Below are 26,255 nucleotides of genomic sequence, written 5' to 3' on the forward strand. Positions count from 1 at the left end.
AGGATGTCATGCCAAGGTCACTTCGGCTCCTGTGACAAGGCTCTGGGAGCAGCCTGTTTAACTCCACACACAGGTGAAAACCAGCACGCCAGCAAGAGTCCACTGCCCTGGCTCCCTTAGCAATCTGATCAGGAACAACAGAAGGATGGATCAGCAGCTCTTCAGGAGTCTAATTTCACCACATCAGGTAAGTTTGCCTGGGTTAATCAGCCACTTTTGATCTATAAAGTGATGTAATTTGTTTTTCTGGACCAGCGTTCTGCTGTAGCATGGACTATGCCAAAGGGATACATAGAATTAGCCTCCAGTAAAGAGAGTCTCTAGTTTTTCTGTCCCTTGCAAGAAAAGTAATCCCTTGTTGCAGAACACTGAAAGTATTTCTAAGTAAGGTTATCTGATCTAGGGATACCTCAGAAAAATTTTGGTGGCAGAAGCCAAACTCACAAAACTGAAGCAAGGGCAATAGATGGTAATTGAGAACTGGGAAGAATCCTGCCGGCTAGTCACAGAGCAAACCACAGCTCTACAGCACTGCCACTTCTAGCAGCTGCCGTGGAAGAAAGCCAACAACACCCTGGCAAAGCTGGGGACACCCTTGGGTTTAGATTGTGTTATTACCTTCTGCATATGTATAGACACCTGTGCGAACTGAAATAGAAAAGTCAAGTGGTATTCACTGGTAATGATTTCCCCACGTGAATGTCCTGAGAAATGTTATCACAACCCCCTCTCAGATCCATGCCTGGAGTCATAAGGAACTTGGATGCTGTATGTCCAGTAGTTCTGCTACAGGTAAAAATCAAAGAAACTCACTCCGTTATCCCTCTTTCTAGCAATTTTAGGAACTGAGCTGGTCTTTGAATGATTCTCAGGTTCTTTAGAACAAATAATAATATTATTGATTGCTTTTGTCTCTTCAGTACAGGTACTTCAGTAAAGGTAACATCAAGTTGAAAGATTTGTGGACGTGCCATGCCAGGGTACCAGGCGAGAAGTACTCACGGCTTCTAAGAAGATACTCATGTTGTTTTTTCTAAGAAAAGGTAGACATAGTGCCCTTCTGTCACACCCTCCCTGCCGCAGGTTGTATTGATGTAGGATCCAGGTGACATCTGGGTGCATTTACTCCCTACAAGTGCTAAAACTAAATGAGAAATCACTTTCTCTAAATCAAGAAAATGAATTCTAACACTTCTCAAATTTATCAGTGGTTAATATCTCCCTTAGATCCAGCGATGACTATCAAGAACTCAGTAAGATTAATACCAAAACCAGATTTTTGTCCTTGGTATCTGAAAAACTGTGTCATTTGTATATTGCTGAAACTTTTACAAAACTAGGCTTGAAGGAAACATAAATCAGTTGAAAATAACAGTAAACAGTCCTGTAAGCCAGATCTATCACCTCTGAGTACTTGTTTATACCTTATGATATATGCATTGCCCTGGCTAATTTCAACATTTTTTGAATTGCATCTTAAGAGATATTCTTTATTCCTTTGTAATGTATTTGTAGCATAGACACATACAGAAACTCCCAGGGTGTTTCTTTGTCACCAGCAGATGTATGCTGATTTTAAAAATACTGCTTCAAATGGTCTTTGATCACTTCAGAGAATTTCTGGGTTATATCATGTCTCTAAAAGAACTTGATGACTCCAAGAAGGATTTAGTGGTCACAGGCTGGATTGATGGTGCCTAAAAATGTTTGCTGAATTCGGCGTTTTCTCAGCTTCTCCAGCTTTTACCACCAATTCTTCCAAGATTTCTCCAAAGAAATCTCACCCATCGTGGACTATTGTAAGAAGGGGACTATTTTTGCCCAGCTCCATATGCTCAGAAAGCACTTGAATATCTTAAATACTTTTTTTTTTTTTAACTGCCCCTATGCTGATGTATCCTCCTAATAATTTTTTATGAAGCAGACATTCTGGCCAAGCCTCAAAAGCAGTTTTATCGAAAGCTATGGATCTTCAAGTATAGCTTGATCATTTTGTATTTATCACAACACACAGAGAAGCAGAAAAGTTTTTCATCACTCTTCTCATTTCTACTTTACCATCAGATTAAGTGTAAAGAAAAAGGAAGCCGGTACTTTTCTTGTGGAAGGCATTATCTAACCTTTCAATATATATTTTTTTTTTTGGTAAACTATAGCCTCCACCAACAAACAGGTTATATAGGTAAATTATAGGTTACATCCTTTTCCCCAGCAGATTTGATTATTCAGCTGATTTTGACCTGATATAGTCCTGGCATCAAATCCATGAAGATAGAGAAGCTTATATGGAAAAGACTGCGAAAATCTTTATTGCCCAACTATATATTGCATAGTTAAAAGCCTCTAACACTTAGAAAAGAGGAGATAAAACTGGGGTCACTGCCAAGCACCTAAATGTTTCTTTATCTGAATAGCTAAGTCATTGATTTCTTGGACTTCTTACAGTTTCTGCCCATATCAATAGAGTTTCTTACAGTCTTGATCAAACGGCTTGTCTTCACATACATCCTTTTTAAAGGTCAGGGGTTGAATATCCATTCTTTGGAAAAGGTATACCCCAATCCCATTTTTGGTAGATGACCAAGAAAAGATATGAATACATTTTCTGTACAGCTAATTAGAGGGTCTTTCACTCCCGTCCTTGCACCTCCGCAAGTGTGCAAGGGGTCTTTCACTCCCCTCCTCTCCTGCATCCACACACATTAAAGAGATCATGGGAACCTACAAAAAAAACCCCACCTGTCCTTGGCTTTATCAAGACTTTGATCTGGAGCTCAGGAGAACCCTGAACTACCTGTTCAGGGAAGAGTTTTTAATCGGTGGGGACACGAGGATACTGTGGGCCTTGATTGCACCTCTAGGGAAGTGCTTATGTTTAAGGAGTCCGGATTTTGAGTCTATTGATTGCAATTTCAGTTCTGCTATGGGAGCAGTAAGATAGATGCTTAAGCTCTTTCTGGCTCTTCTTCCAGTCCAGCTTTTCCCCCTGCTGTAGTTCTAGTAGTTTTCTTTCCAGCTTCTCATTTCAGTATCTGATCACAAAGTTGTTACCTCCAGTTTTAGAAGGATCCCATTGCATTCATTGTAGTTAGAGTGTTACCAGATGCATTTCTTCCTCTCCAGAATTTACAGTCTAGATAGATAAGACTAACTAAGGATTGGACACAAAAAGTACTATTATTTCTGTTTTGCTGGGAACTGAGATGCAAAAAAAGTGACAATGCAACACCATAACACCATGTAAGAAATCTGCACCAGAACAGGAGCTTAATTCCAGTCTGCTGTGTCCCAGGTCAGTTCAGTAATCACCACCTCAGCAGTCCTTTCAAGGCACAGAATAAGCTCTGTGTAGAACGGAACCTTCCGCTGGTCCAGCTCTGCTTCACTTCCGTGGCGAGAACTCCTACGAAACTGCAGGAACTGATGCCGACATGCATTTAGCCGTGTATTTTTTCCTCTGACATATGGTATTTACAAGACTGTTCTACAGTACCATGGTTATTTTAACACACATGTCCTTGATTGCTTGGAAAAAGGCTAGAAAATCCTTTGAGTACCAAATATATATATATACATACACACATATATATATATATTGCTATTACTGATTGCAATAGGATTTATGTGGATTATTCTAGTGATTGACACATGGATGTTTAAGGAGGTAAACTGTGAGCTTCATATTTAAGGGGACCGCTACTCTACACACTGCAATGGAAACATGTTTGTGGAAGCACTCCCTGCAGGAACTGCCAATTTGGGGCAAAAAGTGTTCTCAGCAAGAAATCGTTAGAGAATTCCTATGCCTCCATCTCTCATTTCTCGTCTAACCCTGCTGCTTCCCCAGCACACACACTCATATAATCAGGGATGTCACTGACCCATGTCACATCTGCAGCAGGAGCCTAGAGATGCAGGGGCCATCAGGCCAGGTCACGGTCACCTCCTCAGTGGCAGAGTGAGGAATAAAGCAGATCTCCTGATTTCCATCTCTAAAATGGGCATCCCCAGAAAAATATGGTAAGAAGATCTCTTCATGCAGGGGGGAACAGAGATTTTTCTAAAAGCAGTATGAGGCTGTCTCTGCTTCATCGAGGTGAAGGACATGGCAGCCAGGGTTGTGGGGAGGAATCTGGGAAGCCACTGCCCTGTACCCTGCCTTCCCCTGTCAGGGCTGCCAAGTTTAATGCAGTATGTGTCAAAAATTTTGGTTGCCCTGAGCAACGGTAGCAAACCTGCAGCTTTCAGAGGCGGCAGGCTGAAGAGAGGGGCAGGGGGCTGAGGCAGGGGCAGCTCGTGGGGGCTGCCGTGGCTCAGAAGGAGAGGGGAGGAAGGCTGGGTGTTCCCACTTGCGGTCTCCTTCAGGTTCCCACTTTCAGGCAGAGCCTCCCACTCTGCCACCTAGTTTTAAGACAGCTGCATCCCACTGCTGGCCCCTGCTCCCAGAGGGAACAGGAGAGCAGAAGCACCAACAAACTGCCTCCCTGGAAGGCTTCATGTTCCCGGTCATTACATGTCTATTAATCCCAGAAGTGTATGAGTCATGGGCAGAGGCCTGGGGAATGAGTTAAATATGCCGTGGGAGCCATAGGTCTGTCTCCTGACTCACACTGAAGCCATTGGCATCATCAACTCTAGTGATTTTCTCACTGCCTTCATGGTGCTTGGCTTGCCCAGGTCTTTCAAAGGCAGGAGGAGCCTTATTTTTCTTTAAAAGAGAGAGAGGGAGAGTTGCAAAGTCTCTGGATTGTACAATGGGGGAGAAAACCCCCAAAATTTGACCTAGGTGTTTTACAAGGCACTGCATAAAGAACTCAAAATCCTGCATGCAGATAAGTAAAACTGGGACTTCTGAATCTCATGACCCCTGTGCGGCTGACTTCTGATTCTCAAAACTGTGGGGCTAGCAGTACTGATGAGGCTCTGTTTATGCTGCTCTTCCCTCATGTTGCTGTGCTGGGGGGTTGGTGAGCCATGCTCAGCACCGCCTCTGCACTGACAATGATGTTCAGTTAAGAAGAGACAGTTTGCTTTGGTTTGGTTCACTTCCCACCACTGCTCTCTTTGCTAATGTCAAGCACACACATTAACAGAGAGACCTTCCTTTCTACTTGGAAGAGATACATCCTTTCTGTCATGACATTTTAAGAAATACTATGGCTTCAGAAGGAGCAAGGCATACAGTCACCTAAAGGTGTTCTGCATCTAACTTCTTACAAGGGACAGCTTGTATAGTTGTACACCCACTACAGTCAAAACTTTCCATGTAATGATAACATCTCCGTACTAAATAATAATATCAGCATTCATGTGTTAGGTAGAAAATATTCCCTTTAAAATGTTTTAGTATAAAAACAAACAGAATGATTTTTTATGCAAATAGAGCTGCCAAGCAGACTTTTGTAGTGGCCCAGGGGTCAGTAAACAGCTGAGCAAATTGGCATTTAGAGCTGTACTTGCAAGCTCTGCTTGCAAAGGCAAAAATTGCCATTGTGGTAATACACTTAATCTACGGAAGACACACAACCAGTCTGCTCTTCATTACCATCTGGTGGTTGTTGCATGGAGTGGCATTACTCACATCTCAAAAAGTTACTGAGGGGAATTTTCATATCACCAGAAAAGAAAGGCTGCTGTAGCAGCAGTGGGCAGCACAAGAGGACTGATTTTGTCTTACAGGCATTGATACAGAGGCATCAGGCCCAGAAAATACTGACAAAATGAGCAGGTGGAAAAGAGAAAATTAAGAAGCATCTGGTGGTACTTTAGCATTTTGTGAAGTCATTTAAGGCATCCCTGAATATCATTTGCTGAGAACTGCTTGGGAAGCATAGTGCACTGTTCCCTCCCACTGACAGCAATGGCAGCTGAGACCGTTTGGCAAGATAAGATATCTTGTTAACCACTTTTAATAACTAGTTTCCAGATCTGCTCCAGTACTTACCCAGAGAGGTATCTTACAAGTGGTATCCTCGCAGGGGCTGTGTGTCCTTGGTGGTAAGCAAGAGGAAGATAATCCTGTTCTACAACTATATGGGGAGCTAGCTCTCCTCTCGCACAGTTCGGGCTCTCCACTGTATAGTCTCTTCTCCTTCCCACACAATGGTTTCACCAAAGGGAAACTGTGCAGTGTGATTCAGCTTGGAGGGGACTTTTGGAAGTCATTGGTCCAATCACCTGCTCAAAGCATAGCCAACCTCAAAGTTAGATCAGGTAGCTCGGGCCTCTGAGGAGATCCTCACCCTTTTCAATCTTCTTGGAGTATTTCTTATCCTTGGAGTGTTTCTTACGAAGCAAGGGTAGTCTACTATTATACCGAGTGAAAGAAGTAAAATAATTGATGAAGTACAATACCCTTTTGCTTTTACCTAAGTGTATGGATCAACAGATGGATCAACAGATAATTGATATACAGTGACAAGTCCACTCTAAGTATTTTGCAGCAGTAGAAATATAACCTCTTGGTCACAGTCACAGAGGGTGCTAGTCTGAATACACCATGGAGTTGATCCAGTGCAGCTGCAGCATCTCTTGTCTTATGCACTAGAATCAATTTTTCAAGAATAGCATGAAATGAAGTAAAATAAATTCACTATTGTAATTATAAAATTCACAAAGCATAATACACTTAAAACCAGAAATCATTTTATGGTTCTGTTGCTTTTTACCTTTAAAGAAAATGCACTCTTCAGTTCCTTTCCCAGCTCTGCCACTGATTTCTGTGACCGTAGTTAAGTCATTTAGGCCAAAACTTCTCAACAAGTGTAGCTAATAATAAGTGCATGAACATATACGAAGGCTTTTATATGTAAGAGTGACCCAGATTTTGTGGAGGCCAAATACCCAAATCTGCATTTAAAATTTTGATCCCCAGACCTCTGTGTCTGAATTTCCTGTTCTGTAATTTTAGAGGAGGCTTACCTATATTGCAGGGATATTTGAAGGTATTTAGTTCAAATGCACACAGTGGCTTAAAAATGTAAAGTACATAAATACTAAGTATTATTATCAAATAGGTCAGTATTTAACCAGTACTCATGTCCTTGTTAGTTTAGACATTTTGTCGACTTTGTGTCTCATTTTGGATGTTTAATACATAATCAGCTTTCTAAATATTTCTCTGCTGGACACAGGCTTCAGAGTACATGAGATTAACACTATCTGAGAAATAAACACCCCTTAGCCAACACACTGTCTATATGAACAGGCCTCCACAGTCACCTCCCTGACCTCTTAACCCACTTAGACATGAGAAATGAAGGACTTCCACTACTGATGGTGAAAATCAGTGGGTGGAAAACCCAGGGGACAAGAAGGAAGCTGAATATTTTACAGAGACAAATACACAATTCCAGGAGGCAGACTTCACAAGATGAATGGTTTTAACAGGATGGATGAGGTCTGCATTCACAAGCGCTCTTTCTTATCTCATGGAAAACCACCTGTTTCTTCCCTGTCTTATTACTCCAGAGCAATACATGCTCTTTTCCCTGCTGTACGGTTCAGCTCACAGCCCAAAAAGATGAAGTACAAATCTATCCTGACTTATGTATGATTTAGACACCAGGGTCATTTAGGTCCTGTTCCAAAATTCACTGAAGTAAACTAAAAACCTGCCACTCACCCTGGGGATTCTGGATCAGAACCAGAAAGCATTTTTCACTCCAAGTTCCCAATTTACTATGGTGTTGGGTTTTTCTCTATATTTAGAGTACTTTGTTTTCTTATAGCCTCATTGTTGTTGTTTTTATCCTATTATACAAATATTCTAATTCCTCAGTTCCCCATCTGACAGACAGGCAGGCAACATTTTGCCTTCATCAAAGGGGGGTGGACAGGAATTTGACTTGGCTGCCACTCCTGTGGCCGACCCCTCAGATTGGTCTAACACAGAGACAATACCGAAACACATTTTGCAGATTTTCTGAAATGAAAACCTTGATAATGTCCAGAAGCTGAAGTAAAATTTAAGCCTTAATGTGCTAGGTGAAGGGAGAGAAACTCTCTGAACCAAGGAACAAGTCACTTAAGGAGAAACTTGGAAAGACAAAGGAAGACACAACAGAGAGGTTAAGAATATGAGAAGTTAACTCATGAGAAGGATCCAAAAATCATCCCTTACAGTAGGAAGAGATGAGAGGGAAATGCTTCCAAATTATAAAATTAAGTATATTCTTGATATTTCTTCTTTTGGCCTCTTCTGCCCATGAAACTAAGTCTTCTTTCAAATTCTTTCACTTGTGTCCAGAGATGGTATTAGAAAATATCTGAAGCTAATATTGTTGACATCACACAAATGCTTGCCACTGCTCAGGTGAACAAGGGGATGCTTCCTCACCCCTTATCTCACCCTTTACTGCTTCTTGAGCATTCAAGTTCTGCTAATTGCCCTAAAAGAGGAGTCGGGATGGTTTTGCCATCTGAGGTGGGTTTGAAGGCAGCCACAAGCAGTTCGGTCTTTTCCAAAATCCATGAACAGCAAATAAACCAACACCCCCTGTTGTTCAGCCATCCCTCCTGCAGGCTTTTTCTCAGAGCAGTTATCCCTGCGAGAGCCTCTGTGCCCCTGTGCCCACCACTGCAGTGGGAAGAGACACCAACAGGGGCTAAAAAACTACTAGCATCCCAGTTTTGTGATCTGGCTGAGGAACCTCTATCTCACATCTTTACCAGTTCTCTTTCTTTGTGTTCAATGTCTTTTTTCTTCCAATTCTTATCTTTGCACTTACTTTAGCCTTTATTTTAGGGGTTTTTTTCAACTAGCTAAAAACAGCACAAATGACAGGGCGTAATCTATTTCTCAGTTTATGGACCGCTTCCAGTGACTGCTGCCAGCCCACATGACATATATAAATCATGGATTTTAGACCTGCACTCCTGCATCAGTTAAAGAGATAAGTAAAATTACTTGTTGTCTTACACCTCCCTGTTGACAAAGTGACTCCCAGCTGAAGAGATTCACATGTGCTCTTTATTTCAGCAAGCAAGAAGCATCTATCTCGCTCATCAAATGTGCTCCTGAGACAAGAAAGGAGTGTGCAAGCAGCTGTTGTGTAGGACTACTGCATTTGTTAAAATCATGCCCACTTTGTTTTCTCCCAGCGTAGGTATGACTATACATGGCGATACATATCTAATGCTGTCATTTTCATGGCTGTAAATCCACTCAACAGAATTCCAGAGGAATTTGCCATCAGCAAAGAAATCAGCCTCTAAGTTTTCAGTCTGGCAGCTTTTATTGTTATATTTTGCTGTTTTTCTAATACTCACTTTTAAATGTGAGAGGTGAAATATTTTGTAAATATATTCTTGAAATATAATGCAAATTTTTCCTTCTTGTCACCTTTGTCCTTGGAGGCAGCAGACAACCTTGATAATGAGTGGAAATACAAAATTCCTACCTTTCAGGAGGCAGGTGCAACAGCAAGAGGATAAAGAACCATTTCTATTTGCGATGACCATTCTTGGCTCTGCTCTAGCTTTTACTCTTTAGGGTCTTACCATATACAGGCACAACCTCTTAAAAAACAAGTACTATTCAATCTCAACCAAAATGTCTGTTTCTTTTCTTACTGAACTTGGCTGTTTGAGCAGTATGTGATTTGGAGTCTGGGTCTCCAATGCACTAAGGATACTTTCAGGTAGATCTAATTTTAAAACTGGAAGCCCTGGCCAATGGAGAAGGCCCATGTTCAGCACCAGTTTTCATCCCAAATCAGACTTAAGTCAAAACCCTAAAACTTTTAATGTAAAACTAGTTTTGCGGAAAAACTAATTAGGACCTTCAATCTCCCCAGCAATGTAACACAGCAAATAAGCAGGGGCTACTGGAGATTAACAAAGGAACTGGAACTACGGTTTCCATGGAAGAAAACCGTGCCTAGAGGCAGAAAGCGATGTTACCACCCTTTAGAGTAACAAAATCACAAAATACTTGAAATTGGAAGGGGAAGTTACCTAGCCTACCTCCTGCTCAACTGCAGAGCCAAGTTCAGCTCCTGCTCTGAGCTGCACTAACCTCAAAGATAGATCAGGTTGCTCAGGGCTTTGAAAGGTGTATCTTTTAATTTGAAATTTCTTGAGAGTAAATAATGCAAAATCTATCTTTTCTCAAAGAAAAGTTCATTTTGATTAAGTATTTTCTTTCTTCTTGATGAAGGAATGCTTTGATCAACACGCTTATGTGAAAATATCCCCAGAAAAGTTGCTTGTGTGACTGAGTTCAGCCATTCTGATTCTTTATTGCTAGAAGCAAACAAGCTAGGCTCTTATATACGTGACTCACAGATTCATAAGCGTACATAGCAAGTGCATCACATCACTGAAATGGGACAAAGAGACACATTGCATTCTAGTGGCTCAGTGTGGTAAAATACTTCTGAGTATGAGACTACTACTCATAATTCTCTGCTCACTACTTTTAAAAGGACTTATTTAACCTGACAATTTAAATAGGGTTTTGCAGTGAGCTGCTTCAGAAAACAATGAAAAGGCAAAGCTGGAGAAAATTAACTCCATTTATCAGAAAAATAATTTCTGGGCCATTCCAGTACCAGTGTTTCATTTCTTATACCAAAAAAAAAAAAAAACCCATACAAATAAAGACAGGACCAGGCCCAAAAAGCATAGAAGCAAAGGTCTCAATCCTACAAATATTTATGCAACTTGCCATTGTATGCATCAGCCTGTTAAAATCAAGGGAGCTGCTTGCAATGGAAAGGTATATGTGTGCTTCATTTCTACAGAATAATACATCAGGTATTAACTCTTTCTGTCCTGCTTCTGACATCTCACCTGCACTGACAAACCTCAGTTTTTAGGAACTGTATAAAAGGAAGTACCTGAAACACCTTTTAAGAGCAATCATAACAATATCACACTTCATACATCTCTGTTCTTTAAGTATCATCTCCTTAAAACCAACATCTGCAGTGCTGTCTACAACTGCCTTTCTTTTTTCAGCAACACTTAAGACTACTGGCTCCTTGTAGTTAATATGCCCACGGAGGCCACTAAACTATAGAAATGCATACAGACTAACTGCTGCCTTCACGTTCTTCATGTCTGTCTCAACACTTGTTGAATGTCTTCCTAACTTATCCTGGATGGTTTGTTCTCTGAAGCCAGGTTTGTCTTTTTTGATAATCTCTATAGTATCTGGCACAAAGATCTTAATCTTCAGCCTCTGCTACTTCTCTTGAGCTAGCATCAGAGGGAGAAAGAGCTTGCGAGTCTCCCACACCTGGGATGAAGGACTTGGAAGGTCAACAGAGTTGCTTCCCACAAGGAGCGAGGAGGGGGGGCACAGGAAGTGTATTGCCGGGGGGGGTGCAGTGCTGGACTTGCACGCCCCAAGAGGAAGCAAATTCTGTAATGTTAAGAAAGGATGTTGGATGAGCGGTGTAGACACAAGGCTGGGAGATCTAAAAAGGGATTACAAATGAGTGTTACAGGTGTTTATCTGACATGATGAAAGACTCACTAAATTATGCTGGCTGTAGATATTATAGGACAAAAAGAATCCTATAGCTCTTACTATATATTCTCTTCTCACTTTGATTATTAAAGGTGAATAACTTCAATTCACAGTTTTGATATTTACTATTAATTCTTTAAAAGCACTGTCCTAAGTGCTTTACAGGCTCTTAAAAGAAAGTAGAACCTGCACTAAGAAGATCTTAATTGACCTTTACAACATATAAAAAGAGGGATAAAAATGGGGCACAAAGAGGGCATGAGTTTTGAGCTGTACCTTTTTTATTTCCTAAGGGAAGAGTGAGGGTGTGGAGGCTTACTGAGAGACCCGAAGGAAAGGGAAATAGTTGGGAGGGTGAGGTGCTCTCTTCAGTGCGGGGCAGCATCAGAGTGTCTACAGATCCCAGGATAAACCGCAAGTTCAGTGTGTCACTCCACAGCTCTTCTCAATCGCTTGCGCAGCTTTCCCACTGCACTGAAATCCCCAAAGCACACTAAAAGCATCTCCAGCTTGCCGTTTTCTGCCATCCAAGACGACTGCTCACAAGCTGTATTTGACTCAAGGGAATACTGTAGGTATAAAATAATAATAGCATTATCACTAAGCAGATGAAACAGGTGAACCTATTTCGTTACCTGCCTCCTTTCTCTAAGTATAAATATTAACAGGGTTTGGTTTTTACCTGCGAAGGTAGTAATTTCACAGTTCCTAGGTTTCATTTCATAGTTTTCAAATCCAACCATTTAGCTTAATTTTTACAAATTTGAAAATTTCATCTAAAATTTTGAATATATCTTAACAGTATAGTTACTGCAAAATGTCACCTTCTCAGTGCCAAGTAAGAAAAAATGTATACCCATCCTAATTCTCATTTTTCTTTCAGCTGGGGTGTATGCAGTACAAAAAGCCACACAGCCACACAAAAAGCAACCCGTGGGGCACAGATGTCTGACAGTGAATAATCCAAAAATCTTGAGCTTGGTTTCCCGTTCTGTTTTCTGTGCTCACTGTTACACTGTAATGCAATTTTGCTAATTAATGATGCTGCTTTTGCACTTAACACCACTCCTGCTTCTGGTCTGTGGCTGGTGTACCTGTTCCCACAATAATTCTCCCCACTGACTGGAAAACTGCAAGTCCAGTTGGACACTTGCATTACAAGTATCCTGGGTCTGCAAGTCTCTATTTCCAATTACTCTAACCAGTCAGTACTACAAATACTAGCATTTTCAGTCATCACCTCCACATACAAAGTGCACAGTGTGAGGCACACAACTGCCCTTCTCTTGTTTTGAGCAGAATCACAGATACACTTTCCCTCATTCTACATTTAAGAAGGCACAAAGTATCACTAGAGAGACATGGCATAGTCACCACTTTTGCAATTTTTTTTTCCCCCTAGTTTCATTAAAAGTTGTGGTCTTCCCTCCTACTGAGCTTATCCAGCAGGAAACAGGAAGAATTTCCCTTTTTCTCAGTGATCTTGTGTTCTTTTTAATTACCCAACATTGTCTGAGCAGGACATTATCTTTGTACTGTGTGCACTTTCTGATTCCAAATGAAAATGAGCGTTGCAAAAAAGATCTTTAATAAACTGGAAATATTTGTGTAAAAAAAAAGGTTCCCTCCTGAAAGTTTATGCATAATGAAGCTGAAAAATGAACATGCAACTGGCCCAGGATGGTTTTATGAATCATGCTTTGCAATTATATTACTTGTCTTGCTTCTAGTAAGCATTCGACATGCCTCAGAATATGAAAAAAAAGTCACGACTACTGTGTTAGAACTAGTGGATTTCAATTGTTTTAGTTTACTAGTGTTTATATATGCTTAATCAAGATGAAACTACTCCCCACCCAAAAGATCTGCCTTCAATAACACAGCCCAGAAAATACTTTAAAAAAATCTTATTTACAAGTTGTATGTCTATCTCATAGATAGCGTAGAAATGAATGGGAAAGGAATTTGGCATTATCATTAGCTACGGTTTAAAGAAAAAAGATTATTGAACAACAAATATGAGAAAATAACCATAAGAAAAGATCATAAGAGCAGAAACTGAAGCCACCGCAGAAGTCTATTTTCTTTAAAAATATTGAAAACTAGTGGCAAAAGTCTCCAGATTAACCTCCTAGGTTTTTAGGCACTAAGCAGCCCGATTTCCAAAGTGCAAAGCAGCACATCTACTCATGTGCCTAAATTCTGGGGTGCTCAGCAAACTCCAAGATGCCTAAAAGCCATGTTGGGTACCCACCAGGTTTCACTCAGCCCGAGTGAGTGAGCAAACCCCCCTGGAGTGGATGGAAAGACACACTGCTGTATTTTGAATCAAGTTTACTGGCTGCAGAAGCAGCTGCAGTCTGAACCACATTTGTAAATAAGACCACCAGATGTCTCATCACCTGCAAAAGCTTTTAGAAAATGTTTGTGAATGACAGTGATAATATCTGGACTTTGAAAGTTAGCCTCTTTGCCATGGTTGCTCATTTTTTATATCACCTGTTCTTTGTAAAAGAGGTTGTTAAAGAGCTGCCAAAAGCCAGAATTATGTCACAAGGAGAATTTTTATCAAAATTACGACAAGATTCTCCTGCATTGGTGGCCTGGAAAAGCATGCTTTATTTTCCTACAAACAGATCTTCTGCAAAGAAAGCAGAATTTAAAGTTCTTAAACTCCAAGTAAAACTATTGAGCATTTCAGTTGGTAACACGTGGGAGAGTGGAAGTTCTGCTGTTAATAGTTTATCTTTTTCAGTCCTGGAAGCAATGAAAGACAGGTCCCAGACATGTTCCCATCATCCACCCCATGGGGCAAAAAGGATCCTCCCTTGTATGGTTAATAAAAGTACCATATAAACCTCTTTGTTCCCAAGCTCCAACTACTGAGGGACCTTTTCAGTATTGTCTCCACACAGCGGGATATTTGCAGTTGTTTCAAGACCCCAGTTTAGAGCCCAGATGTCCCCAGTGATCAAGCTGAACAAAATGGAGTTGAACTTCCATAGCGTGCCACCTTTGGGAAACAGTCAACAGCTCAGTAGTCTTATTTTTGAGATGTTCAGTGGAGGAAGCTCAATGCTGCTCTGCAGAAGCCAGGATGGCTCAGCTGGGAGAGCTCTCAGAGGAACCGGCTTGCCGAGGAGAACATCCTCACCCTCCCTGGAAGTACACTTTTTGGGCTGAGGCATCCCTAATGGCAGGAGACCTGCAGGGCACACTTAGCTCACACCTTCCTTTTCCGACCAGATGATAAGCTCCAGAAACGCACGTTTAAAACATTTCATCCACTAATGGGCATTCAGTCCAGGGACCGGACTACAGCTAGTCCAAACTAAAGCTGCCCTGAAATGCACAGAGAATGAAGACTTGATATAGAATAAACCCCTGCACTTATGCCTGAAGACAGATTTTGGCAAGCAGCGGCCTCCCTTTCATACAGGCATATCTGACTTTCATATGGCTTATGACAAAGCCAAAATTTTCTATAGGATATAATGCTGCACACCATCAAGAAGTAAAAGGGACTCCATAGTTCCATGGAAAATCCTAATTCAGTGCTTCAGGGGAACCAGGAAACTTTATTATGGATATGTTTGATACAACTCTGAATTAGAAGATATTGTTTGGTAGACTTCTATGGGCAGGAAATTTTTTTGTAGAAGTCTATACCCAAGCCGCATCAATTAGAATTGAACACTACTAAAATGTACTGATCATGATAAGTTAATTTTTAAAAATCTTTCCAAACAGCAATGCTAAAGTACCATTGAGTTGAGCTGGGAGATCACATTTTTCAGCAACTAAGGACTAAACTAGGAGGAAAAGAAAGATACGTTCAGTGTAAAAATCCTCAAAGCCAACTGAAAATACTTATTATACTGTAACAAACCATCAATAAAATAATTATTTTCATAAACTTGTACTGTCATGGTTACAGGAAATAGCTGTGAGGGTGAAAGACTCCTGTGGTCATCTCTCAGGAAGTGTGTTGTGCCCCTTCTTCCAAGAGTGACAAATTTGCATAGAAATATGCATTGTTAAAATGTTCAAAATCATCACTAGAATTTGTGTCACAAACTGTTTCAATAATCCTGCATTTTTCAAATATTGTGGCATATTTCAGCCACGAAAGGATCACCAAAAGTCTGCCATTTCTCAGAAATACTGTAGGGGCCTCAAAACCATCAAATATGCACCCCAAGGTCACCGCATGCAGGATTGTATAGCGCACAGACGAGGCGGGTTGAATTTGAAAGGGATAAATGTTACCTCTGCTGAGCTACTGTGCAGGAGAACAGAGCGGCACCGGCAAAGCCATAAATTGTTCACAGGGCTCCGATCAGTCAGCAGTAATACTGCTCGTAAGAGGTCGGGCTACCTTAGACCATCAATTCATGGAGTCTTTTAAAAAAAAATCTGCTTCTGAAGGCAGGATCAATTATTTTGGTTGAAAAATAACAACTGAAAATCTGCTGGGATCTCCTGCGTGTGCCACAGCGGGTACTTCTGCGGGGCAGCGCCGAACCCGCTCGAGGAGCAGCGAGCGCATCGACGCATGGACGCGCAGCTAAGCCTTCACAGCTGGACGAAGTACTATTCGCACCAGAACGTGCGACTCCTTTCAAATTTGCCGATTCCTTTTTACGTTACCGTCAACACCAGAGCCTGCCAGCGTGAATTTTCACAGAGGCGCGCCCTCCACCATTATTTATTTTCTCTTGACGAGAAGTTCGCGCCCCCGCGAGGGCGGCCGCACCCGGCCGTGGCAGCCCCTGACGGCAGCCCGGGGGCTCTCGGTCCCGATCCGCCCCGCCACCGGCACCTGTTGCCGCGCCGCCGCCTTCAGCCCCCCTCCGCGGCGGGGCCGGGGTCCGGCCCGGTCCGGTCCGGTCCGGGGCAGGGCAGGGCAGGGCAGGGCGGGGCGGGGCGGGGGCGCCGCGCGCGGGGCCGCGGCGGGCAGAGGTGCGCCCCGGGGGCCGCGGCGCCCCGCTCCGCGCATGCGTCGTGCTGTCGGGAATTGTTGCTCCGCTCCGCACCAAGTTGCAGTCCGCGGCTCTTCCCCCGCGAGGCGGCGGCGCGGCCGGGGCCGGGATGAGGGGGGCGGCGGGGGCGAGGCGGGACGGCCCGCGGGCCCTGTCGCTGCCGCTGGTGCTGGCCGTGGCGTGCGCGGCGCGCAGGTGAGCGCCGGCCGGGACGCGGAGGGACGCGGGCGCGGGGCCGCCCGGCCGCCTCCCTAACCCGCCTCTGCTCCTTCCCGCAGCGCCGACGGGCCCAGCAACATGTCCTACGTGAAGGAGACGGTGGACAGGCTGCTCCAGGGCTACGACATCCGCCTCCGGCCCGACTTCGGAGGTGAGGCGCCCGCGCTCCCCCGACCCGCGCCCCGGACCCCCGGGCGCCCCCCGCCGGCTAACGCCGCCTCCCGCTTCCCCCTTCCCCCCCCCCCCCCCCCCCCGCAGGTCCGCCCGTGGACGTGGGCATGCGGATAGAGATCGCCAGCATCGACGTGGTCTCGGAAGTCAACATGGTGAGTGACCGCCGGGCCGGGCCGGAGGGCGCTGCCGCCGGCTCCCCGCCGTGCCCGGGCGGAGCAAGACCCCTAACCGCCCCCCCCCCGTGCTATAGCGCCGCCTGCCGGCCGCCGAGCTGCGCGCCGCCCCGCAGGGGTGGAGGCAGCCCGCGCCCCGGCGGGACGGGCTGTGTAACCCGCCGGGGTGCCCTGCTGCGGAGGGGGCTGCCCCCCGAGCCACCCCAAATGCTGTAAAATAGCCAAGGAGGCGGCGGTTGGTAGGGAGAGTTATTTGCGCTGTTGAGGTGGTGTTTGCGTGCCTGAATTGGCGCTCCAGAAGCGCTCCCTGCCTTGATCAGAATACCTGCTGCAGGTTTGAGGTTCTGCGTTCTGCTTGCGCTGGTTTGCCCTTTGCGTAGCTGTCTTCAGAAACGTTCGAGTTTCTTGAGCTGTAGCAGCAGATGGGCAGACATGCGTTTTTTCATCTTAAAAAAAGAGTTAGTTCACTTTGCAAGCTAGTGGTGTTGAGTAAAAGGCGCAAAAAGAAAAGAAAAAGGAGCTTCTAGAAAATGCGCTCTTTCTTGTAGAAGGGAAAAAAAAAAACCCCAACGTTGAAGATTAAGTACATAAGGACGTTGCCTATCCAGCTATCAAAATCAGAAGAGTCTCCTAGCTACAGGTGTGAAACATACTGCATTTGATTTCAGTTCTGCTGCTGGAAGGAATGCTAATAGACGTGCAGGCTTAAAGAGCGAAAATGTGTCTGTATAGTGCTTGCCTTGTTTGACAGCCTTTTCCCAGAAGAAAATGAAAAATCAGTTACAAGTTTGAACATTTTAAAAAATCATGTTGGATTAGTATGCACCGTGGGCGTTTTGCTCTCACTCTTTTTTCATATGTTTGCTCTCATGAAAATCTAAGATGCTTTCTTTCCATAGGGGAACACCTATTTAGTTAAAAGAGGCTAGAAACCTTACATTTACATCCTGATCAGCAGTTTATTTCACTCAAAAAAAGGTGATATTTGCCCATCCAAAGTAGTTCATTCAAGAGTGGGGATTTTTTCCTTGGTATATTAGCCAATAGTTGTCATTACAACAATCCCTTCAGTGGTTGTTTTCATTTTCATATTTATTTTTTTCTGTTGTTTATGTACACAGTTCCTGTTTGTGTGTAACTGTTATATTTGCTTATGAATATGCTTGGCAGAAAGGGGAGGAAGGGAGATTTGTCACATTGCGTGTAGCATAGCAGGCTCTGCAGAGTGCTAATAACGCACAAAGACAACATTTTGCAAGTTTTGGCTCCTGGAGTTCCTGTTGCTGTATTGTACTTTCAGGGAGGAACATGGTAGGGACTACGCAGATGAGGCAGAGAAAACAGAACATAGACCTTAGCAAAACAGCGAAAGAGCAAATCTACTCCAACTCCAAACTGTTTCTACCACCCTGTAACAGGATTGCTGCTTCTACAAAGTGGTACACCCTGGGAAAGCCAAACACAGTAAATGCCATCACGAATATAACTGTTCTGAAAGGTCCAGAACTTATCTTGTAAAGTCTCAACACCTGAAATACTGTTAATTTGGAGGGGAGTGGATGTGACGGTTTCCAGTGGCAATGTCACAGGGCATTAATTGCATTGCACCAGCTCACAGCATTTCTGCTTAGCTTTGATGGATCCACCATGCAGCTTCCTCCTCCATTCCAACACTTGCACAGCCCCAGGGAAACTGTAATTTGAACTTCCTGGGTTTTAATCAAGGAAAGTTACATGCCAAATGGATTCTTTGACTAATCTCTATGTGCTAGCGGGGGCAGCTTGACTAAGACTGGTCAAAAAAGTAAGATGATGTTTTCATTTCATAAAATGCCACATCTCTCAAAGCGGAAGGAAGCAACCATTCCCAGGTATAGCCAAGAGCCCATTCCTTAAGGCAAAATATGGAAGAAACAGTCTCCATTCTGAATCAGTCTGAAAGGGGCTTTCCCATATCACAGGTGCTTACCTGTACACACCCGTGTCAGAGTGCTCTTTGTTGCAAGGCCTTTATCGTGTTGCTAGAGACTGTTACATAGTCTTTTGGAAAATGATCAATAATTTCATCCATCGCTGCAGAAATAAGGGGATCGATATCTCATCTTAAGAAAAATTTTTCTATCTAGTAAAATAATGCTTTATTCTAGTACTTTTTCTGAGAATCACAGCCTTGAAATGCTTAATGTTGCAGCAACCTGTGAATCATTCACCTTCTCTCCTTTCCTTTTAAACTGTTGTCTCGTAGATTATTGTTTTCTTTGTTTAGTAAGAGTTACCATTCTGTGGCTTCAGAGCCAGAAATGTTTACCAGAAGATGCTAGTTTATAGCTTCTGTTTTCTATAGGGCAGTTTTGTTGCTGTAGGAAACTGGTAACAAGCAGAGAGAGCAACAGCCTCATTGTGTGAGCTCCTCCTGGCAATAGAGTCTCGTTGGACTCCAGCAGAGCTCTCTTCAGTCAGTCTCGCCCTAGCAGTATTGAAGGGAGTTGTCTCATCCCTTGGCTCTCCTCGAGCACATGAAACCTTATTTTCAGAATGACAAAGGCAGTTATTCCAAATCCTGGTACCCACAGGCAGGGTTAAATTTTCTATTCCAGTCTCGGTGCTTAAATAAGAGTAAAGATTTAAAAAAAAAAAAAAAAAAAATCCATCTCTCTCTCTCTCTCTCTCTAGGCTATGAAGGAAGTGTACCCCGTTGGTGCATTAGCTGAGAATTTGTCATGGCTGTAGGTTGTCTGCCAAGTCAACAGGCTGATCTGTATGTCCAAGTAAATCCAGTCCTCAGGTGGAAAGGTGAAATACAGACAGTGGAACTATTGTGAATTCTGTGAACACCATCAGTAATAACTGTCTGCTCAAGCAGCTTATCTAGTTGTAGTGGCTTCTTCAAATATACTGAACTATTGTGAAGTTCTTTACTCAGTTAATGAATCAAGACTTGCGCAGCCTTGAAGTCAACCTTTCTGTTATTTTCCCTGAGTAGCTGGTCCTTATCTGTTCAGCTCTTTAAACTGCATTGTTTTATAGTTGCTTGGTAGTTTAATAATACTGTAGTGAGCTGCCATAGCAACTTATACAGAAGGATTAATTGAAGCACTCATTCTCATGACTTCCCCATTTGGCATCAGGTATGTTGTCATATAGTGATTTTTGCAGGTAATAAGCTGAAGAGCTTGTCATACATTGAACAAGCAGGAGAAGTAGAATGTAAAAGTCCTAGTGATGGTTCTAAGCATTCTTTCTTCCTAATATACCATAAGATTAGTTTTAATCTGTTTCCATCAGATTTTCACATCCGTGCTACAGTAACTGCAAGCATTCCCTTCCAAAGGTATAAGGTGACCCTTTGCTTTGTCTCAGTTAATGGCGGTTCAGCTAACTTTCATCCATGGCAGAGTTCCTTTAGAAGTATATCAGACATTTACATGAATATAAAGAGTTCATTAAGAACCACGCTACGACTAAATCTATTAAGCTGCTGTGATGTGAATTGTATGGTTTACTCTGATAGCTTTACATGGTTAAAAGAAGGTGCTGCTTGTACATCAAGAATAAACATGGATAGCATGATTCCTGGTAACTACCGTCAAGCTTCAGGGCAAGCAAACAAATAGCATATTGCTATATCTACTAGGAAACAGTCAGTAAGTACCTGGACTCTGTAAAAGAATTCACATGCAGTACATGCATAATTTGCTCTAAAATGTATTTCCTACTGAGCAGGTGGTCTAACCTTTATATCAGGGAAAAGATAGCTATACATGTTCTAAAGTTTTGAAAACCAGTGCACATGATAAAGAACCTTTTATAGAGCAGTTTAGAAACACCAAAAAGGAAAAAAGAAAAGCCCATTATTTTATGTTGGGAACACTGTTCCTGACCTACCGTACTGCTTTTACACTGATGATGAAGATTTGGTTTGTATGACAGCAGATTGAAGGTTTTGTGTCCCAGCAAAAAGAGGGTAAAGAAAACATGGGAAGAATGTATAATTCTTTAGCTTTTGTATCCCAAAGTCACTTTTACTCAAGGCTCTTACATTTATCTGATCTCCCGAATAAGCCACAAATCTTGAAGAGAAGCAGGATCTCGTCATCTGTTGCCTACTGAAAAGTCACTACCTAGTTCTCAAGATTTCTTCTTAAGTAGTCTGTCTTTATGCTGTCAACATCCCAACCTGTGGGATAACGTCTTTTTGCCCCAGAAAAAATTTAATTTAGCTTAAACCGCTCACTTTTTGTGTCCTTTTGAGAAAGCTGATAATTGAATAAGCCAGCTGCATAGATTTTTTTTTTCATCCATTTCATGTGATACCACGCTCTTATATTCTGTCTCAGTCCTTCTAGCCTGTATGATTATACAAAAGGAATTAGACATAGAGACAGCCATTATCTTCTGGTGCATCTTTGACACCATGGCTTATGCCAAATGATGAAGTTGTGTTTGCGGCAGAGAGTAGACCTGCATGTCATGTTTGATCCCTTACTCTGTCATGACTGCAGATTATCATTGATTTGGAGAATGAAGTGTCTCCCACAGTACTAGAGCTGCACTGCCCATATAGTCAGACATCCTTTTCTACTACACTTATTTAGCTTTCCCTGGAAGCAAAATAGTATTTCTCTTTTTTTCTTGCTTTAGGGCTGCTCCCAGGCCTACTGCTGAAACACTAGCTTACATTAGAAATTGAATCCAAGAGAAATGCCTTTTCTGATGTACTAGAAGTTTACAGATGTATTAGTTTAGAGGCTTATAAACAGTTCTCTGTCTGAAGGCTCAACTATATTAGTTAGTTCAGAGCATCTTTGTTTGGTGTGGGTAGTGAACAGTTCTGCAAGTGTGGAAAAACGAAGAACAAACTTGTGTTCTTCCCCCACATAATCTCTAGAAAGAATCTTCTTGATCTTCAGATTGTGTCTTTTTGGGGTACTTCTTGCTTTTTCTGTTTGAACATTCAGAGAGTCATTTCCCACATAACAGTGTGTATTTTACTTCTTTTGGGATCTGCACAGGTTTGCTGTGTTTGCTGCTTATCACCAGTCTAACTGCTAAATTTCCTTCAAAAAAATGACAGAAATCAACAGAACAGGTTCCAGACAGTCTGAACATCAGAACCAAGCCAAATGAATAAGTCTTTGAGCAAATTATCACTCTGCAGGTTGAAACAGAGGATTAGAGTTCTGTTCAGTTGTATAAACAGCAGTAAAGAAGGACATCTGCATCCAGAGCTCAATGAACAGGAGCAACAGCCAGTACGTTGAGGGAACTGATTATCTCTACTTTGAACGCGCTAGACCACATCTAGGTACTGCATCCAGTTTTGGGCTCCCCCCAGCCAATACAAGAAATACGTTGAACAGAAGCAAGTTCAGTGGAGGAGCCACCAAGCTGATTGCAGCTAGAGCACTTGCTCTGTGAGGAGAGGCTCTGGGACCAGGGCTTTTTCAGCCTGGAAAGAGGCGGCTTCAGAGGCAGTTTCCCAGGACCTGTGAAAAGGTTAGGGAGAAAATGGACTAGGCTCTTCACAGAGGAACATGGTGGGAGGAAAAGAGATGACAGACATGAAGGGAAACAAAAGAGGTTCAGGCTGCATGTAAGGAGGAGGGGTTTTTACCCTTTGAGGACAGTCCAGGAGAGAAGCAGGATGCCCAGGGAGGTTGTACGGTCTCCATCCTTGGTGGTCTGCAACACCTGACTGAATCAAGCCATGAGCAACCTGATCTGACTTAATAGCTGAATTTTTCTATTTTATAAAATAATAATTGGTTAACACATTGAGGAGGCAGAACTCCCCTAAACATTAATAAACATTCACCGATAGTCAGCTGTGTCTAATTTCAAGAGTTCTGGGACGATCACACAAGATGAACTTGACAAAATATATATATGTACACACACAAAAGTTTTCAAATTTGCCTATTAATCCAAGGCAAGGATATAGATGCCTCCAGGGCCTAGAAGAACAGAAGGGCTTCCCCTTACCTTAGGGCTGATGCCAGCCCAGGTGGCTGTGGCATCCTACACTGGTAGGTGTTTTAAGAGAAGCTAAATCTGTGGGGTTTAACGCTCAGGCTGTATAAGGCTTAGAACCAAGACACTGAAAGTTTGCCCATTAATCCTGCACTGGACCCCAGTTTTAGGAATGGTAGGGAGACTTTCGTGTATGGGTGCAGGTTATCTTACAGGACTTTTTGCAGGCTGAGGGAGGCTTAAGCTGTGTTTATAGATGTAGCCAGAGTTTCACATCATCTTGTTCTTTCTCCCTGTCTGGATTAAGTATCTGAGAATTTAGCATGGTGGCTGTTGTGAATCTCAAATGTACAAAACAAACTCTGTACTAGGGAACTAAATCGGCATTATGAACCCCACCTCATACCATTTTGCGTCAGAGCAGCCAAGTCTCATTTTTTTTGTAATCTTAAGTCTGGTTCCTGGAGAACTAAAAAGTCAAACTTCTTCAGCTCAGCCAGTGAGGCAACAGAAGTGATTAGGGTAGTCACAATGATAATAAGTGGTCCTTGGTCTAAATATATTTGCCTGAAGATGTTTGTACAGATTAAACTGATTTTTAAAAAAAGATATAAACCTCAATAATTATTAATGAAAATTTGCTTAACTAGTGCAGAAGAAGGGAGAGGTACTTTTCTGTTATATAGCAACTCTCTTGAAGAGCGTGAAGGACATACAAAAGCACTTGAAATGAATATTAATAAGAATGTTCAGCAACTGATTTTATTTTTTTTCAGCAAATGCTGAAAAACTAATCAAGTAATAATACATAAAGGTCAGATCATTTCATCACTGTCTATTCCAAACAGGAATAATTATATTAAAGAGTGAAACATGGAATGAATGTAGAAATAGGCAGCTTGAGGTTAAATGACTGGGTCACTGTTACTGGATATTTTGTTGGGTTGTTTTTCATTTCACTACATGAATAAGCTGTTCTTCAACAAAATTTTTGCTGAACAAGTAGGCAAAAAGGATAAAGCAGTAACTTAAATGTTGTTTCGTATGATCCAGAAAGTGGATATATCTTAATTTTTCAAAAGTTAAAGTAACCTGCGACCAGCTTCAGGGTTGATACAAGCTGTATTCCAAATTTTCTTTTTAGCCTGACAGGCATAATACTTCCCCGATCTCAAGGTTTAAACAAACTAGCTATGAATGCCCTTCATAGAAAAGATGTGATTCTTTTATCTAATGTTAAACTCGGTTTCCCACAAGGGCAACTCTCCTGACTCCCTCAGTTGTTTATCTAGCCACTGCAGGTAGCTTACCCTCACTTCCCAGCTTTTCTCAAGAGTTGCTAAGCTCAGTTCTGACCTGTGTACTTCATCTTTTAGGCCAGATTTTATACCTGACACCACAGGGCATCCTGACACATCTGTAGTCAAGCCAGATAATGTAACCTGTGCAGACTGCACATTTCTGAAGACAAGAAATAAAGCAGTCACACTTCCCATTTGTTTAAAACATATTCCAGGAATGCAACAGAATTGCACAAGATAACAAAGGACAGAAAATTACTAAAGTCAGTTGAATTTTTAACATAATTTTTTTGGTAAGCTGCTTCTTACCTTCTTGTTTCTCCTGAGCATGGAATTTAAAAAAAAAAAAAACAACAAAAACCAAACGACTGCAAGTCTGAAATATGGTGGCATTACTGTGATGAACTGTCAAAAATGTCTTCCACTGGAGTGAGCAAGTGACCACCTGCAAAGGAAAGGACCACACGTTTTCTTAGTCATGCCCTAAACCGCTTCTCCAGCCAGGTCTGGTTCCTGAAATCTTCAGTTAATCGTATCACAGGGGTGCATAGTGGTGCATATGAAATGGGAGGGGTGACACCCTCCCCCTGTTTCTTGGAAGCTTTAGCACCCAGTTTGGGGTGTCTAGGATTTCACTAAATAAGGGGTATACCTGCAGTGAGATACGCCTTTCAGTTATGTGGATGAGAAAATCCAGGGTTTTCCCCAGCACTGCCTGTTTTGTGCACCCACATCAAACAACGCGGCTGTGCTGTGACCGCTGGAAACTTCCAGCTTGTAGTCTGTCAGTGTGCACAAACCCCACAGTTCAGTGGGACAAACCTTTTGAAACATTTAGGGTCCCAAATAATTCTTGGAACAGTCACACAGTCTTTTGTGATTCACACAAAAGACTCATTTCCCCAAATTAACTGCTTTCTAAAAAGAGCAAAATAAGTCCATAAAACTAAATTTTAAGTTCTTCTAGGAACCTGAAAGATGTTTCTTTTCATGTGTGTGTGTAGGACAGGACAGGGGCTTAATTAAAAACTTGTGTTTTCATTTTCCCCAATTGCATTGCCTTTTTACTTCTGATTCTGGAAAGGAGAGAATATCAGAATGTCCAAACTAAGCATTTTCCTTCATAAGGAGATTTAAGGAATACATTTCAAGTGTCTGCAAAACTTAGTGATTTTTTTTTTTTTAATCAGCTTTGCTTTGTACTCTATTGCCTGAGAAGTATTCTTTAACTCCTCTAGGCTGTATTCAAAATTCTCTACCAACTGCAGTTCAGTACAGACCTGGAGCTGAAGCTGCGTGACCAAGAAAGGAGACAGTCACACCACCAGTTCACCCTGAAGTGGGAAAAGATCCCAGCCTCAAGGGGGGGAACAGTAACAAGCTCCAAAGCTAGCTCCAGAAAGACTTGTTCATGTTCACAGGATGCCAAGTACTCTGGGACAACAGCTGAAACTGTGAAATCAAAGCCAGAGATTGCCTTCATTCAGAAGTATCCCCAGCTGATATATTTTGTTGATCACTGTATTCTGAACAGCAGCTGCCTGAGGTGTCTCATCTCCCATCCAAGTGTGCTGTATTTTAAAGCATCAGTAAAGCCTGAAAAAAACCAACTTCCCGCAGGTGATGAAAGAGTCCAAGATGGCTACCGGAAACATTTTATACTTAAATTCTCTTTGAGGCTCCTTTTTGTATTCTAGAAAAAGAATTCAGGATCTCAAGGCACTCACTTCCATGCTTGTATAATTCCTCTTCCCTCACATACAATATCGCCTGTGACTGGCAGCACTCCAAAAAGCATATTTAAATGAAATTATTTCCACCCCAAAGGCTAAACTACTGCAAATGTGTTCATGAGGAAATCAGTAGTAGCAGTCACTGAATAATCTAGCAGAATAACACCAGATAATGCAGTTTGATTCTGTCTTTAAGCAATGGGTCTGTATTAAGATTACCATGGGCT

General features: G+C 42.3%; 1 protein-coding gene and 1 long non-coding RNA gene across 4 annotated transcripts in view; both read left to right on the plus strand.

Moving 5' to 3' along the window:
* Positions 1–730: 730 nt before the first annotated feature.
* LOC115342481 lies at positions 731–14,301 on the plus strand. Its single transcript, XR_003923778.1, has 3 exons — positions 731–792; positions 921–1,043; positions 14,232–14,301. It is a non-coding gene; the product is annotated as an uncharacterized LOC115342481 (long non-coding RNA).
* Positions 14,302–16,491: 2,190 nt separating this feature from the next.
* Positions 16,492–26,255, plus strand: part of GABRB1 (gamma-aminobutyric acid type A receptor subunit beta1) — a 136,289-nt gene continuing 126,525 nt past the window's right edge. For all 3 annotated transcript variants that reach the window (XR_003924216.2, XR_003924217.1, XM_030019848.1), the window contains exons 1-3: positions 16,492–16,653; positions 16,737–16,828; positions 16,936–17,003. Coding sequence is in view for 1 of the 3 variants with exons in the window: in XM_030019848.1 (XP_029875708.1) it covers positions 16,568–16,653; positions 16,737–16,828; positions 16,936–17,003 (246 nt within the window). In the remaining 2 variants the exon portion in view is untranslated. The remainder of the gene's footprint in view (positions 16,654–16,736; positions 16,829–16,935; positions 17,004–26,255) is intronic.

Source organism: Aquila chrysaetos, chromosome 1, assembly GCF_900496995.4.
Source record: "Aquila chrysaetos chrysaetos chromosome 1, bAquChr1.4, whole genome shotgun sequence".
Classification (NCBI taxonomy): Eukaryota; Metazoa; Chordata; class Aves; order Accipitriformes; family Accipitridae; genus Aquila; species Aquila chrysaetos.